The sequence below is a fragment of the Lates calcarifer genome, linkage group LG19 (genome assembly GCF_001640805.2).
Source record: "Lates calcarifer isolate ASB-BC8 linkage group LG19, TLL_Latcal_v3, whole genome shotgun sequence".
In the NCBI taxonomy this organism is placed as follows: Eukaryota; Metazoa; Chordata; class Actinopteri; family Centropomidae; genus Lates; species Lates calcarifer.
In genome coordinates, this window is record NC_066851.1 from 18,217,863 (window position 1) to 18,234,912 (window position 17,050).

A 17,050-nucleotide genomic window follows, 5' to 3' on the forward strand; every position below is an offset into this window, starting at 1 on the left:
TTCCCCCATCAGCCAGCTGTGAGGAGGCAGAGTTGAGTTAAAGCCCCTGGCTGGTGAGTCAGTGTTTCCATAGAGCTGCTGCTGCTGCTGCTGCTGCTGCTGCTGCTGGCCCTTCTGGTTCTGACTAGACCTGGCCACAAGCTGCTCATATCCACTAGCCAGGCCGAGCCAGCAGAAGAGCCACTGCACACTATGATAAGAATATTAATACCACTTATATTTGTGCATCGTGTATAAAGCTACAGAAAACTTAGAATAAAGACTACAAAGAAGCTAGGAAACAGCCAGCCTTTCTTTGTCAAACTCCAAATTCTGCCTAGCAGCACCTCTAAAACTCAGTCATTACCATGTTGTATCTTGCTTTGTTGACATGTTGTGGTTTTATGGAAGGGTATGTCCAGGATTATTTCATAGGTTGTGAATTTGCCAGACTTGACTCCAGGAAGTCACTACACCCGGCAGAAATTGTCATGTCATCACCCTAGAAAATCCACAAACGGTTGTTTTCACACAACAAATAAGATGTAACATGTTAATTAATTAGCTTTAAAGGTGCTGAGTTTTTTACTTTTGAACAGAGCCAGGCTAGCTGTTTCCCCCTGTTTCCAGTGTTTATGCTAAGCTAACTAGCATCTGGCTGCAGCTTCATATTCAGCACACACATAAGAGAATGCTTTTGTTATTATCTAACTCTTGGCCAGAAAGTGTATTTCCCAAACCATTCCTTGAAGCTTTTTACTCTATGCTTGTTGAAATAATGCAACACTTCAGCTCCATCACCAAAAGGAAATGTTTGGAAAATTCTCTTTCAAAGCATTGGAAAACACAGGGAAAGACCCAGTAATGATCCGGTATAAGAGATCTGTGTCACGGTATGCTGCTTGATTCCACTGAGCAACATCCAAGGAATAATCATCAGGATTACTAATGCATGTTATATAAAGGATGCATGAAGAAGGACTTTGTCAGTGGCAAGCGCTGTTATGTCTCTTGTGTGTCTGATCGCTTATGTTACAGACGTAACAGCCTTCATTCTTCACACGCTCATGAGGGGACCGTCTCATGCGGCTTGTCAGCAGTGTGTTAAGCTGTAATAGTTGCACCATAACTTCTCAAAATTGATTTGATTCTGGGCTGTGTTTGTCTTGGCCGGAGCATGTCTTTGTGGTTGTGGTCTCAGAGTGGAAAGCAAAGGGCAAGAGGAGGAGGAGGAGGAGGAGGAGGAGGTGGATGGGGAGGTTGGAAAGACTGTGGCAAGAGAAGGAGAAGAGGGTGGTATTCAGAGCATTATGTAAGACATCAAACAGGTCCAGTCTGGCGAGGAGTGTTGATGTGAGAGTTGTGGGCCCCTTGGGTCAGGTGGCCTCTCACATAGCCTCCCATATGGTACGCATTTCTCCTCATTGCCTCCGCCCTTCGTCTAATTGGCAGGTAATGTATCGTCACTCCGGCCTGTCGTCCCGTCCATCACTGTTATTCTTCTCCTCTATTAATGGAAGGCACAGCGGTGTGGTGGTGACGGTGGTGGAGGTGATAGTGGCTTCAGGGTTGGCACCGCGCCACAGAGAGGCCCAGCGCTGACACTTTATACAGCGGCAGGTTTTACCAAGGTGTTCATTTCAGGAGCATCTCCTCCGCTTCGGCTGCTTCTCTTTCTTCTCCCCTCGACCGTGGAAGGTAAATCAAAGCTGAGGCTGATACTGGAGACCTTATTCAATCTGACTGTGGTTACAGTCTACACCCATCCCGCAGTCATCCCACAAATATGGACACACACACACACACACACGACTACATTCTCGTTAGCATCCACACATACACTGTGCATGTGTGTTTTCTAACATTCATCACTCCACCTCTCACCATGTAATCCTACAGTGCCGGTCTTTCTTTCCCTCCTCCACTCATAACCAGCCAGGCAGCTTATTTTACAGCCTCTCTGCTCAAGTCACTGCTAAACATAACAATACACCAGCAGACATATGTTTGTCATAAACTGGAAGGCTCAAAATTACATTACAATCGTTTACACTTTGAACAAAGTTCAAAAGGAATCATTGTACACCACATTTAATCATGCGCTGTACTTAATGTTCATAATTCTCTAGTGATTTTCCACTGCTGCCTGCCGGACAGTGGAAGCCTAACTACAGCAAAACAACATGGGCCAATCAACCTAAGTAGGTCTTTTAGTAGCAGTAAATGCCAAACCCTGTTTGTTATGCCTCACAGGCCAAGTCTCTCACTGAAGTGATTCCATCTATGGGCCTGGAGCTCTAGTATATCTGTGTTAGCAAACTGTTACATGACATGACAGTAGCAACATGAGCCCGGCCCAGTTTGTAGGCCTTTGTGAGGGACATAAATGTCCATAGGATTTTGCTAACATCCTGTGCCGCGGATCAAGCCAACATTACCGTCTGGTGCACATGGAAGAGCTCAATTACATAACTTAAGACTTTCATTAGCCTCTCCGCTCCATTGAGTTCTCTGGGAAAGGTCCAGATGTGACTTCATGAAGGGCCCTCTCTATGCAGAGCCTGTTCGCTCTGTTCCGCTATGCCCCCCTTCTCCATCCCTCTGCAGCTGTAAGCACTCAGAGAAAAAGAAGGGAGCGAGGGGAGGGAGGCTGAGTGCTTTATTAAAAAAATCAGACACCCCCCCCCTGCATTAGACCCCCCCACAATCTCCCTTCAAAACAGTCCCAGCCCCACCCAGAGCAGGCCTTATAGTCCCCTTCTCTCCCATAGGTCTTCTAAAGTAGGCCAATAAGTCTTTTAGCATGTGGTCTGCCTGTCAGCCCTAGGTGGCTGACTAGACAGGCTGCTGCTCCAGGCGCAGGGGCAGGAAGTGGGAGCCGGCCAGGAAACACTCTCTGAGAGGCTGCCCGAGTAAACAACCCTCCTCCCTTTCAGCACACATGCCCATACACACATGTGTTTGTATGCTCATACACATTTGGATGTGTTTACATATGCAGCAGACTTGTACATATATATATATATACACACACACTTGATGCGTCACCCGCAGAAACACTGACAACCTTTTACTGGGAAATACTCTAAATCTGGATGGCACTGTCTTACTGTTAATATGACGATGGTTTATGGATGACTTTAATTTATTTCAGGCTTTTGGTTTTGGCTGAGACCACAATACCCTTTTAAGATTGAAAACTGGAAATTGTTAAGAGCCTTTTAATCAAATTAATAGGCTGTGTTGTTTGATCGCTTGTGTGCAAAGCATGAATTTGTACAGCTGTGTGTGTGTGCGCCACTGTGGAACATCATACCAAAATCCTATGCCAAAGCAACAATTTCTCCCTTAAAGGCGTAGTTTGTCCTACGCGTTGCTGGCGTTTGATATCCAAAACTCCTGACTGTGTGACTTTGTGTCTGAGTATCACGGACGTGATGGTTTTCCAGAGCAGGGCAGCTGTTTGTGTGTGACTGTGTGTTTCTGGGAAGACAGCGGACACAGGTGGGGAATCAGTTAGGGCTGTGATTTATAGAGATCTCCTTTGCCTCGCATTGTGCTGCGGCCTTCCTCTGGGCCTCAGCCTGCCCTCACACATCATGTTCCCCTTCTCGCCTGTTATTCCGTGTCTCCGATAACAATGATGCCTGATTCTCGAGTGGAAAAGCCAGATGAGTTCCCCTCGGAGAACAAATTTATTGTTTCCTTGCATAGGGCTATTGTGTAGATGGTTTAGGCTTTTTCTTGGGTAGATACAGACCCTAGAGGAGTTGTTTTTATGTCTTTTGGGGCTGCTCCAAGTCAAGTCTCAAGTCTTGTCAAAGCAAGTTGTAAGTTTCAAATCCTTGAGGGCAAGTCCAAATCATGGCTTCACAAGTGAATTGCAAGTCTTTCAGGTCCAAAGACTGACAAATAAGATGAAGTTGGATGTTCACATTTTCCTTTTAAAGATGTGTTAATAGAGTTTTCTACACTAACAGGTTTTTTACATGCACCGCAAGGCCTGTCTAATACCTTCCTGATCATTTGAAATTGTCAGTAACTGTCAGTCACACAGTGTGATCTAAATCTAAATCTAAAATCTGCTGCCATTAGCTGCCATATGCTAGTTAGCAATTATACCAGAACAAATAAGGATGTTGCAACAAAACTCTAGTGTATTTTAAACTGAACTAGGGTGTGTTTTATTGCTTATGAATTCAGCTTTAAATTGTAAGAGGGAGACTGTTATTGTGTTATTTCTGGCTTTAAAGGCATCATTGGTCAACATGACTAAGAATGAAGAGGAAACTGGAACCGTGGGCTGGAAGTATGGTGATATGTGATTTTTTTTTTTTTTTTTTTTTTGCACAACAATCATATAGTGTGAAAAACTGACTTAATGTAACATCTATCTAATGTTTGCTAACATACAGCAAGCTAGCTAGAAGCCAAATCAGAACAAGTGAGGCTGTAGCAGCCCTGAGTGTATTGCTTTAAACAAGGGTGTGATTTATTGCTTTTGACTCCAACCTTTTGTTAGTTTGTCCACTAAAAGTTATGTAACATTAGTCTTGGTTTCAGTAAAGACCAAAGCCCTCATTTTTGAGGTCTAAGTCTAAGTCAAGTCTAAGTTTTAACTCTCACAGCTTCACAGCTCTGGAGTCAGTCAAAGCACACTTCCAATAATAGTCATCTTAGTTTGAGTCAACTGTCACCCTCTGTTACCCTCTGATGAAGTTTACAGAAAGTCTAAGATAGAAACTGCACACTGGTAGCACACTGAGTTTGTGATTGTTGATTTAGTAATACCCTGACACCCTCATCACTCACGGCTTTTGTGTAAAGTTACGCTCTAATCCTTTTTTCCTGCCTACCTGTGTGAGTGCATGTCGTGACAGGTTAGCAGGTGAGCCTTGAGGGTGAGTGCGGGACAGGAGCGAGCTTGACATGTTTCAGGCCGGGGCCTTATCTCAATGGAAGACTTGCCTTGAGAATCTGAACAGCAGTCAGACACTTCCAAACAATCTGTGATGCATTTTTACAACTAAATTCCTCAAATGTGAGGAGCCCCACGTACGTCCACAAGGGAATCCAAAGTCAACTGTTAAATATGCCTTCTCATAGGTTGCTACTCTGTGTGTTCAGACTTATATGAGCCGGAGCATGCATGCACCTACGCCTCGAATGTGTGCGTACGTGCATGTTCCTGTGTGTGCTTTCAGTGTGTACGCCCAGTTGTATCTGTGTGCTCCTTCCTAGTGAGTGGGTGTGAGATCTGCGGTTTCTCACAGTCAGTTCTTATCTTCGTCTCTCTGAGCCTCAGCCAGCAGATCATTGTGAAATACACACAGAATGAGAGAGGGAGAGAGAGATACAGAGTTCACTTTTAACTATTCCCTAGCCTCCCAAGGCCAGATATCAAGGGCTTGTTTACAACTCAAACAACAAAATGATACAGCCGTGGTTATATTAGCAGGAGGGTGACTTAAGTCCAGTCCTCTGTGTCTCACTGTCCCCTCTCTCTCTTTGTTTTTAAAGCACCCACTATCACTTTTTTCAACTTTTGTGACATTGAAGCAGCTTGCATCTTATCACAATTGCACCATTTCGTAATTTTAATATCCTTTTTTTCATCAACATCATGTGACTGAGTTGAGTATTAGATCACAGATACAAGATGGCCATCTGTGCATAGCGCATACTTGGCCTCAATACAAGACGAAGCGAGGGCTTCCTGTAAGACTATCACTGATGTCATCTTTGTCTGCTTATACCTCTGAAGGGCCTGTGACTCAGAGTGGCTGGTTTGTCAACTATACTTGCCTGTCATGATCCTAAGGATATCTGTAGGCTGATAAGGGTGTAGGAGTGTGTTTATTACTATGAGTGTGATGTGTTTGTGTGTGAGTTGAAGTCACACACAAACACATCACACTCCTGAACTGGAGAGAAACTTGTGAGAAACTGAAAACTACGTTTAAGAAGTGAGAAAGAGGTTGTTTTCCAGCACCGCTGCCACCAGAGGAAACAGATGCTGCAAAACAAAACTGAGAATCATGTGCGAGGAAACGTGCTGTTTTTAGCTTTAGCATGGTTCAGTGGCTTAACGCTAACCTCATCCACTATCATGCATCACACACACAGACGGAAATAAGAGAGGTGTTATCAAGCTGGGTAGTCTCTCCTCTATATGTACATGTACTGTAATGCACAGCAGGATAAGTGTGCACAAGTTATATTTGCTGGTACCATTGCTGAGATGCTAACAGGAAAAGACAAGCAAGTTACATGAGCAGTCAGACAGTCAGGTTTTAAACAAACCCCTAAGCAGATGGTAAAATTAACATCCAAACATCAATAACGGTTGCTCCATGCTTGCTCTAATTATGCACACATACTCATCTTGTGCAATAATGGATTTTTACCTACACTGCAGGTCTGTTCACTTTTGGTTTCACCTCCAGATAAAGTGTTTTAGATTAGTGGTTCCCAACATAGGAGTCTGGACCCCAACAAGGGGTTGCGAAATGATTACTGTGGCAGGAAGTGAGAAAAAAACTAAACTCTGTTACACATAAGTATGTTTATTTTTGGCATGTTGCCCTTTTCATATTATAATACTGTCTTGTTTATCTCTTCAGGGTTGTAAAATGGCTTCAGTCTTTCATTACACTGCTTGTAGACACATATGCTATGAGGGGTAGCGAGTGGAGATTACTTTTTATTAAGGGGTCACAAAAAAAGCTTGGGAACTGCTGGTTCAGATAATCTGGCTAAACTCTAGGCTTGACTTTTGTTTCATACCACTCAGACTGATTTTGCCATGTTCCCACATTTAAACAATGACTTAAGTGAGCACAGTTTTCAATTATAACTGATAGAAATGAATGGCTAAAACTACAAAAATAAGCAAGTTAAAATTAACCAGATTTATTCTGTAAATAAGTCAAAATGCTGAACAGGTGCTGCTCCACTAAGGGGGGCCACTTTGCTCCCATCAGGCCTCGATTGTGGGAATCATCAGACAGGAAGAGCTAAAGTGGCTCGGCACTCAGGAAAGCTGAAGGAGTGACTCACTCGGCCCAGTGGACCAGAAAACTAAAGCACAACAGTGTCAGGTTCGGGACGGGCTCTCCCATTGGCCGGTCCTCGTCTCCTGTTTCCACCGGACCAGCCTGTCTCGTTAGGAAAAAGTCATCGCTTGTCCATTAGTGCAGGGCTCAGCGAGAGTTTAGTGGCTCTGTGTTTGTTTTTCTGTCACACTAAGGAGTGGAAGGGTGTGTTTCCACAACCTGTCAGACGGCCATCACTGGTGCTCTCCTCTGAAGCCTCCTCACCTCTCTGCTCCTCTGCTCAACACATATGTGTTTTCTCTTCCTTTCTTTTACAGGTCAAGGGTCCCCACTTAGCCCGAGGGAAGAAAAGCACATGTGACACTGGATCCTGGCAGGGCTAATGTCATTACTCGGTAAGCAGTGTGTCATAGCCTCAGTTGCCTAGATAATAGGGCTGTGGAGTGCCTGGGTTAAACCCACAGGATCAGGGAGTGGTTGTGAGTGTTGTCTTTGTTGATCTGCAATCAGTCTAACAGTGACACATACAGCCATAGACCTACAAAGATAAAGCCTGCCATTTGCTGCGGGCAACAGAGCAAACTGCACAACTGCATGAAATAGCGTTACATATACTGAGATTAGAGCAATTTGATTGCTAAAGTTCTCACTGTAAGGCTTGACAATTATTGTTAAAGCGTGATCGTCAGATGAGATATTGTATGAACTATGTGATTACCCAGAATCACATACTGTATGCAGGGGAAATTGAGAGGTTGAGAACAGGACAGTGCTGATGTTGCTGATAATGTGTAAGCTACTGTATATCAGCTGTACTACAATAGTTAGAGTTGGCATCTTTAATTTTATTCTACTTAGAAGATACATTTATCAACAAGGAAATGAAAGTGGCTACAGTTTCACAGTAATCTGTATTGTTTTGTACTCAAAAGGTAAACTCCAACAGTGAAGTATACAGTAAGATACAGGCTGATATTAGCCAGGAAGGGATTAGAGATGGGATGAGAAGGCCCCTTGTTAACACAAATTATAAAATACATCCCCATAATTAAGTTAAGAATTTCAATATTTGCGAAAACAAGACTCTTAACTCCCCACAATCCCACCTGTGAAGTCATGGGCACATCAACCGCAGAGCAGCAGAGTTAAAAGTGAGTGCAGGCAAAAAGAGATAAAGGTGTACTTTCACTATACATACGCAAAAAGTGACCTTTAGCAGCGGTGGCAGGGTTCCGAGTGTCTCCTGTAACGAGTGTGAGGTCAAAGGTTTGATCATGCATGCCTTGTTCAGGTATGTTTTAGACACTAAACTCATTGGACTGTCACAGGTTGACATTTGGCATTTGCTGTAATGCAATCATCAAGCTTTGGGGAATATGTTTATTTGCTTTCTCCATAAGAGTTGGATGAGAAGTTTGATACCACTCTGTATGTAGTTGTTACCATCAGCTAGTTAGCTTAGCTTAGCATGAAGACTGGAAATGAGGGAAACAGCTATTCTGGCTCTGTCTAAAAATAAGAAAACCCACTTTTCAGGAACCTGAATGCCCACGAAAAACCAAAGAGAAAAAAATTACATTTTGCCATTTTACAGGGGAACTATTTCTTGGCCAAGACCAGCTGCCAGGCAACCAGCTGAAACTACCAGCCAAGAAATAGTCCACCACATAACCCCAAGTAAAATGTCAAATTGCAATCTTGGGTTTTTACACCGATTACACAAACCAAGAGCCAGGCTAGCTGTTTCCCCCTGTTTTCAGCCTTTATGCTAAGCTAAGCTAACTAAGTAGTGTGTGTAGCTTCATGGGAGAGGTAAAGCAAATAGTTCCAAAAATGTCAAACTATTCCTTTAAACTTGAGAACCATGCACATTTGTTCCATGCAGGATTATGATCTCACCATGGGTCAGTGTTTTTCACTCCTCAGAGGAACATCTAATCCCTCCACTGACGTTCAAAGTTTTTACTTGGGTGGATGTTTCTAATGCAGGTTTCTGAGCTCTGGTATGTGTGTCTGAAGGAGGTTAATTGTGCCGCTCTGTTTTCTACAGACAAAGCAGCCCCTGAGTACCCTCTAACCTAACCCCATCACTCATTGTTGACCTCAGCCCTTGTTTGGTGATTAATTATCCCTCCCACATCACCTGTCACACTGCAGCCATGCAGACACATGCATGCACGCAGAGCTACAGCTACCCTACTCTCAGCTGTGAACGTAGATAAGGAAAATAGCACAGTTAGCACATCCAGCAGTATTTGCTCACCTCTTTCTCAAACAAAGAGGTAAACCTGCCTCTGATAACACACTTAACAAAGTGTACATGCCGCCACATTCTCTTGCTCAACCCTACAGGTTAAAGGTGAATGAAGATTGGGTTCTGAGAGTAGAACTACACACCTGCTTTATCCTGTTGTGCAGGAAGTAATGAATGAACCGCAAGCTTGATCTGTGCCACTGCTCCGTTTCCATATTGGAACATAACCTGCTGTAAAATGTGATGAAGTAATGGTAGTTTTTTTTTTTTTTTCTCTTTCTTTTTTTGCCACATATCGAAGAGCAGGCGACCCCCCCCCTCCCTCCGCCACCCTCAGACCTGCTGCTGGAGGTTCAGAAACCCACTTCCTGGTACTTCATCTCAAGGTGCTTCTATTCACACACCACACAAACAGGAAACAGTCCCCTTTCATGTCCCTCACACTGCATGCAGTTCAGAGTTTTTCTGAAAGGCTGCGAGAGAAAGTAAGGTACGCACAAGTCATTCTCACCTGGTTTAGCTTGATATAAAAACCTTTGAATGTTTGTCTTCTCTTCTCACCTTATTAAAACTCACATATAGAACAGTTTTAAAGGGGGAATCAGACATTTGCTGAAAGTGGCAAACTATGAAAATAACCTCATTATACCACATACAGAAATAATTGTTGTTGGCCAAAATAGTCATTCACAGACACATACTGTAGGTTGTGATATCTCCGTAGACTTATTTCTGTTGGGTAGTGCTCTGTAAACAGTACTGTCAACACCAATCATAGATATACAGAGTGTAACAACTCATTGTATTTAACCATGATTTACAGCTGGAGCCTCTGAGACCCCAAACAAAATCATGCCTGTGAGCAATTCTCATAAAAATTTGTTAGAGTTATTAAATTATAAGCTAATAAAACAGTGTTAAGTATGTTTTTAGCTCTTAAAAAGGCCCTGTAATCTCCTGCTCTTTGCTCTGATAAAACATGAACCATAGCAGTAAGGCCTTTTTTGCTTTTGCACTTGCTTTGGTGACTCGAATTTGTACTACTGTGTACCATATTTTTTCACAGTGACTTCAGAGTACATTTGTGTAACTACCTGTTGCATTTTGGCTTCTGCTGCCAAGTTTGGTGTTGATTTATGCTTTAAAATGCGATGATTTTATTTGTAGTATATGGTGAATACTCATTGGTTTTGGTTTGTTGTTGCCGTGTTGTGAGATCTTTGACTCTTGTTGCTCTTAAAAGACTGTGTGACACAGAATGAAACAATATGGAGTAGTGAGCCATCATCATCAAAGAAAACTTGTTATAACCACCTGTGAATATAAAGAAAAGCAATATTTTAGGCTGTTTCACTCTGAGCTCATTGGTATGCAGAGAAGCACTTGAAGTGACACTAGGCCCTGAGGTAAAGTCAGACTCTCAGCAGGCAGGCAGCTTGTTCAGAGATGGGGGCTGGAGGGTGGGTGGTGGGGAGCAAAGTAACAAGACAAGAATCCAGCAGGCCCAGGTTCTCTGGAATAAAGCAACAAGGGGGCCTCCATGGGTCAGCTGTGACGGGTCAGCACCCACCATTGTATGGAGGGAAGGGAGTTCCTGTTCTGGCTCCTTTTTGCAATCTGAGAGAATATAAACATGGACAGACGGAAGTGTCCGGAGAGCAAGGAAAAGCAGAAGCAGTGTGGATGTTGAGTGGAGAGGATAAAGAGGAAGCTTCAATATGTTGTTACTGAAATCAAATACTGCTCTGCTTGTATTAATGGCTAAAAAAGATTGTTATCTCCATTTATTTTCTATGTAAAAATACCTAAAAGAGACCACATGGGAAGCTGTGCTAGATGGTTTGATAATCAGAACAATCTGACAAGCTATGACTCAATTGTTTATCCCTGTCTTACCAGGAATATCCTCACACACTTATTGATCAGCTCACATGCAACCTCAGGATCACTGATCAGGTCATAACCTCAGCATATCACACTCTTTTTTTAATTCTTGGAAACATTACAGTTACAGCACATCCTCACCAACCCAGATCAATACTTCTGCTGAAACCAGGAGCTTCGTGTATTTTTGCGTAACCAGACCTGCTCTATCTGAGTTTGATCATCCCCAGGTCAATACCCCTGACTGGTCTCAGTGCAGCTCTCCAATCAACTTCCACCACAGTGAAACTCCCTTTAGTTCTGCATCATGCACAGAGAAGCACAGCCTTGTGTTATTTCCCATTATTTTACTTTTGAATATAACATCTGCAAACACATTTTGTTCCTTTATACAAAGCGTGGGTGTTAAGAGTCTGACACTGAAATATATTGTTGCCATAGAGTCAGCTAGAACTCAAGCCCATTATTTATTAACATTGTGGCAAACTGGCATTATTAAAAGTATGCTGAATTAGCTACTGGAAGGGTGTGTTTGCGATGTATTTGTAAACGTTTGGAGAACTATTGCTGCATTAGTTTGATCCTGAAGAAAACTTAAAAACATTATTCTCAGGCAAGTTTTGAAGGGGTTTAACTTTCAAAACCTCTGACAAATGGCTTTGATACGGCTGCCTTCCAAAACAACTCAAGTCCCTCAAGGCTTGTATTAAATAGCCAGTCTCTTCTAACACCACCCAAAATAAGGTCATATGAGACGTTCAACTTGAAGTTGGAATATTATTTAACTTGATAATTTCTTAAATATAGATATTTCAAACTTTCATTTTCATTGCACAAGTTAGAAATGTGATGATTTTAACCTCAATATTGATTACAATACAGAATTAGAATACAGATTCTGTCGCATCATGTGGCTGTAAATGTGTCTGTAACTGCTTCAGGTGTTGTTTTCCCATAAAAACCCTCGTACACAATTCATTACACAGTTTAGCTTTTCCAAAAATATGGGGTTTATTGACTTAACTGCAATCAATACTTACAAAAGAGGAAAAAAAACAGGTTTTCATATAAACTCACAGAAATTACTGTAGTGAAAAAAACATGGCTGAAAAAATACATTCAACAGTTTTTACTTTCTTTGTGTCAAAATCTGTTCACCTCTTTCCGAACATGTGAAGGCAACACAGAACGAGTGACTTAAAAAAAATTCATCATCCTCCATTATCAAATATAAAAGGCTAGAGAAGCCTTAGCTACCTGGAATGTATTCAACGAGGCACTTCCAATGGTCGAAAGGGGGGGCCCAAGCAAGTGCATCAAGCATCCAATCAAATTAAAAGAAAACTAAATAAACTTTCCTCAACCCATTTGGTCACAGCTATTGCTTGTAATAGACTGGGAGTAAGAACGTTACCTACAGAAGACATTTCAACATAACCAGTCTTTACTAACTTGGAGAATCCTCCTAAACCAGTGATGTGAGAGGTCTTTTTATTTAGCACCCCTTTACTTCTACCATCAAACCCCAGTACTGTTGGGAATAATTCTCGTTAAAGTCAGGACGAGATCTGAGACAAAAACAGATGAGTTGAATCAATGTGATAACAGTTAGCTACTGTTATTGTCAGATTATTGTAAAGGTGTGGAGGGGAAAAAACGTCAGGAATGAATACAAGCAAATCTAGTTTAGATGGAATTGCAGTCCAATAAGAGGGAGTTAAGAAAAAAAAGTACAATAAATAATCAAAACGCAAAACATCTTTTTTTGCATTTTTTTTTTGCTTTAAATTAAGTTTCATTTTGACAAAGTGTAGTTGCAGAACAAAAGTCATTGAAGTACAATATATTAAACTGTGAAAAAAGGAAAACTGACAACAACGTCTTCACAATCTTTAGATTAATATGGAAGATCATAATTTAACATAAAAGAAAATATATTCTATTGTTCATTATCCAGATAAATACAAAACAAAATTAACAAAAATGCATATGATCACCAATAAATATGTTCTGATAAGTTAAATAAGCAGTGACAAGAAAACCTTCTGTTTGGAAAGTTTTTCAAATAATAATAACCATAATAATAACATTAATAAAAAATAATTATCAAATAAAGAAAGCAAAAAAGGGATGTAATGAGTACAGAGGGTGCTCCTCAGAGCATGCTTTAAAGTTGGGGAGGGGAGAGAGAAGTAAAGTAAAATAGCTTGGAGATCCGATCTCGATCAAGTCGCAGGATGTACAACTGCACCATGGGAATGCTGGAATTCCCCAGATCGGTGAGGATGAAGGGAGGGAGGCAGGGTTGAGAGGCAGGACAAAATCTTACAGGTTTAATGATCAGTTTGATATCAAGACTTCCTTCCCCCAAAAAAAGAAGAAAAAAAAGGAGCCAGTGACCAGCAACAGGAGGAGAAAACTCAGAGGGAGGAGGGTGGGGGTTATAACCAACTTCCAGTTCAAAGTCCTTCCTGCAGACTCACCCAGTCCACAATTACATAAGACGGGGCTTGAGAAGAACTGTGACAGGGGGGTGGAGGGGGGGCAAATGAGAAAGAACCAAAAACAAACAGTAGTCCATTCACCCTAAACACATGCAGAAACCGCCCCAGGCACTTTTTTCTTTTTTTTTTCTTAAAAACTATTCATATCTTTTCAGGGTCTGTTATTTTTTTTTTCCTTTTGTCTTAACTCAGTCTGTAAAAACGGCTGCGGTAGATCTACAGTTACGTTAGTGAGCACCCTCTAGCTAGCTCGGGGGAAGTGGTATCGTCAGGGACGGGAGAGGGAGGGAGGGAGGCAGGCAGGCAGGCAGGGAGGGAGGGGGTGGGGGCTAGTGCAATGCACTCCCCTTTCCAAGGCCACTTGTGCTGCTACACATTCAAGAACAAATGAAGAAGAAAGAAAAAAAACAAGTGGCACCTGGCAAAACAGTCAATTCTTGTTCTCATGATTTTCATTGTTCAATTTCCTCTCCTTTTTGGCACTATGACACATGGCAGGGTACTTTTTAAAACTTGCTGTGCAGATTATCAGGGATGAAATGATAATTTGAGTTCCCTTAATTGACTAAATCCTTATAATGCTAACACGGTGTGTTGTGTAAGGGAAGATGGGGAGGCTTAGGAAAAGGGCAGAGGTAGAGGGGAGTGCCGTGTTCTCTTTGTGTCATCAAAAGTCATTGGTGGGTGCATGCTGTTTAGTCGTCAGAGATGGAGAGGCGGCTGAAGATGGGAAGGCGGCGGGTGGTGTCCAGCGTGGGGGACTCAGAGCCACTCAGGCTGCCTCCAGAGCTGCTCTGGTAGCCCTCTTGGTCTGACAGAGAGTCAGGAGGGCTGGATGGAGACTCAAACATCTGAGGGGACTCCAACATGGGTCTGAAATAGTAAGGTGTGCTTGTTGGAGAGGGAGGTGCAGGGGTGTTGGGCTCTGTGCCTACAGGACCGGCACTGAGGCTGGGCCCAAACAGGTTGGCCAGCTCCTGGCTGGAGTAGGTAAAGGGGTTACTGCTGGGCCAGTCGGGGACTTCATCAGGGAAGAACATGGGTGGAGGGGTGACCGAGGTGGGGCTGTCTCTCAGCCCAGCTGAGCTGGAGAAGCCTGCGAAGCTGTAGCTGTGCTGCAGTCGAGGCCTCTCGATCTTGTTGGAAGAGTTTAGAGGAGAGGACTGCTGTGGAGGTCCACGGCGCTCCTCGGCGTTGTGGATGAAATGGCAGCGAGGCCCATATGGGCAGAAACCAATGGTGTGGAAGGTGCGGCACAGCTCAGTTTTGTATTTGGGATGGCGGCTCAGGCTGCGCAGTTCATGGATTCCGTGAGCAAACTGGCATTTGTCGCCATACTTGCAGGATCCGTTCTCCTCAAAGGGCCTGCAAAGCTCTGTCTTGTATCTGCTGGAGTTCACTTGGCTGCTGCCGCTGGTGGGACTGGCAGGGCCCAGGCACTTGTTGATGAGCCTCTCACCTGTCTCGGAAAAGGAGCGGTCTCGCAGGCGGTTCTCCTTGTTGCTGCTGGCATTGCCAACCCCTGAGATGAGCGAGGAGTGGTCCGCTGCCTTCAGGCTGTTCAGAAACTGGTTCTGGCTGAACTTTGTGCTGCTGACAGAGTGCCGCCGCTGATACACACCTCCCACAGAGGGAGATCCCACCGCCTTCCTGTCCAGCAGGGCTCCGGTGGGGCTGGAGATGGGCACATTGGTGCCAGTGCAAGGGACAGACATAGGATGGGGGGCGCCCAGGTTGTTGTTGTAGCTGAGCAGTTTGTTGTTCTGCAAAGGCACAAAGAAAACACATGATCAGAACAACCATTCTACAGATTCACCAAAACTGGCAGTCAATGCAGTCCTGAATGTAAAGAGAGCTGGCGGGCTGGAGTGAAAAAATCCACAGCCTCCTCTTGCATGACTGTGTTCTTTTGGCTCTGACAACATGAGCGGATACAGGCCTATAGAACAGCAGCTGGTTTGGCAAGTTGCCCTGGTTAGGAATGTGTGCCTGTTTAGTAAATGGAGCAGCAGCAGCAGCACATGAGAGGCCAGTGGGCTGCTATGGTGGCTACAAAGAGGCTGCATCATTTGAAAGATAATGAAAGTGGCCAAGCATCCTGCTGAATTACAAGGGGAAACTGATCTGCTTTTCAATACACCTCCAAACTAGGAGGAGATGACTGGGTTAGTCACTGATTTACATGACAGAGAATTAAATCCTAACAACTGCAGAGAGAAGTTTTGAGAAGAAATCTGACACTGAAAACTTTAAAATGTATGCAAAGCAGAGCAGAGAGACATTACCTAACCGAAGGAGCCGTTACGATTTTAAAACCAGTTGTTTCCCCCTTTTTTCCAACCGATTTTTAACGTTAAACGCGGTTAACTGTAAAAACAAGTTTTATAGGAGCAAGAGTGGGTTAAAGCCAGACGAATCTAGTGAATGATTAGCGAGCATGTGGCTGCTTTGTGAGGAGCATTAAAAGTGGCGCAAAACTGCTCTCATTTAAAGAGAGGTGACACGAGTTAAACTGAAGCTAACGTTAACGGTCGTCTGCCCCCTTCGAAAAGTGCACCGTAACTGGTAAGCAAAACCATTAATTTTAATCTAGCTGATGTGGCACACGTTGAACGTGGAAAACGAGAAAGTTTAACACTGCAGCAAATGTTTAGTTAATGTTATCGCCACGCTTCGGCTCACTTTTCAGACACTAGTTTTAACATAAATAAAGCCTGGGACGACGGCTTAGAGAGGACGTAACAGGCGAAATCAACAAACAAACAGTGGAGTCGAAATGAAGCGGAAAAACTAATCAAAACAGCAAAACAAAACATCCTCCACACAAACACACACACAGGCGTCACGGCAGAGGGCCGCGGGCATGCAGCTCATCATTCCTCCACAGCGGGCTAACTCACTGCTGCTAACAGGCTAACAAGAGTTCACATTTCTGGAGAAAAAAAGACGAGAGGAGACAAAAAAAGTTTTGTAGCTACCTTGTTCATTACTTCGAAGTCGAAGAAAGGCGTTACCACGGCTGTGGTCATCTTTGCAGCGACCAGAATCAAGTCAAAGTAGTAAAAAAAAAACAACTGCTTGTTAGAAAGTTGCGCAGGTCTGCTGAGTTTCTGATTTGCAGCTCCTGTGTATTTTTGACCCTGCAGAACTCCCCCTCTGCCCTGCACCAGCCCCGACATTTGCTTTATAATCCTAAGCAGGAGGAGCCTCAAGCGCTGGGCGTTAACTTTCTGTTAACTTTTTTTTCCTTCCTCTTCTCCTTGACAAACTTGCATTGGTTTGTCAGTTTGTTTGAGATTACTACACCGCTACACGCAGTATGAATACTAAACAGTTGTAAGTTTTGTATTTCTGCGACACATAGATTAAAAACA

General features: G+C 43.3%; 1 protein-coding gene and 1 long non-coding RNA gene across 2 annotated transcripts in view; one reads left to right on the forward strand and one right to left on the reverse strand.

The window, feature by feature from the left end:
- Positions 1-10,502, forward strand: part of LOC127143613 (uncharacterized) — a 30,976-nt gene extending 20,474 nt beyond the window's left edge. The window contains exons 2-3 of the long non-coding RNA XR_007815178.1: positions 7,352-7,429; positions 9,595-10,502. This is a non-coding gene — a long non-coding RNA (uncharacterized LOC127143613). The remainder of the gene's footprint in view (positions 1-7,351; positions 7,430-9,594) is intronic.
- A 1,656-nt stretch (positions 10,503-12,158) lies between these two features.
- Positions 12,159-16,850, reverse strand: zfp36l1a (zinc finger protein 36, C3H type-like 1a). The gene is made up of 2 exons (XM_018663474.2): positions 16,655-16,850; positions 12,159-15,439 (listed from the first exon to the last, which is right to left on the reverse strand). The coding sequence occupies exons 1-2, from the start codon at positions 16,703-16,705 to the stop codon at positions 14,372-14,374; spliced, it is 1,119 nt and encodes a 372-aa protein (XP_018518990.1). The 5' UTR covers positions 16,706-16,850; the 3' UTR covers positions 12,159-14,371.
- Positions 16,851-17,050: the final 200 nt, after the last annotated feature.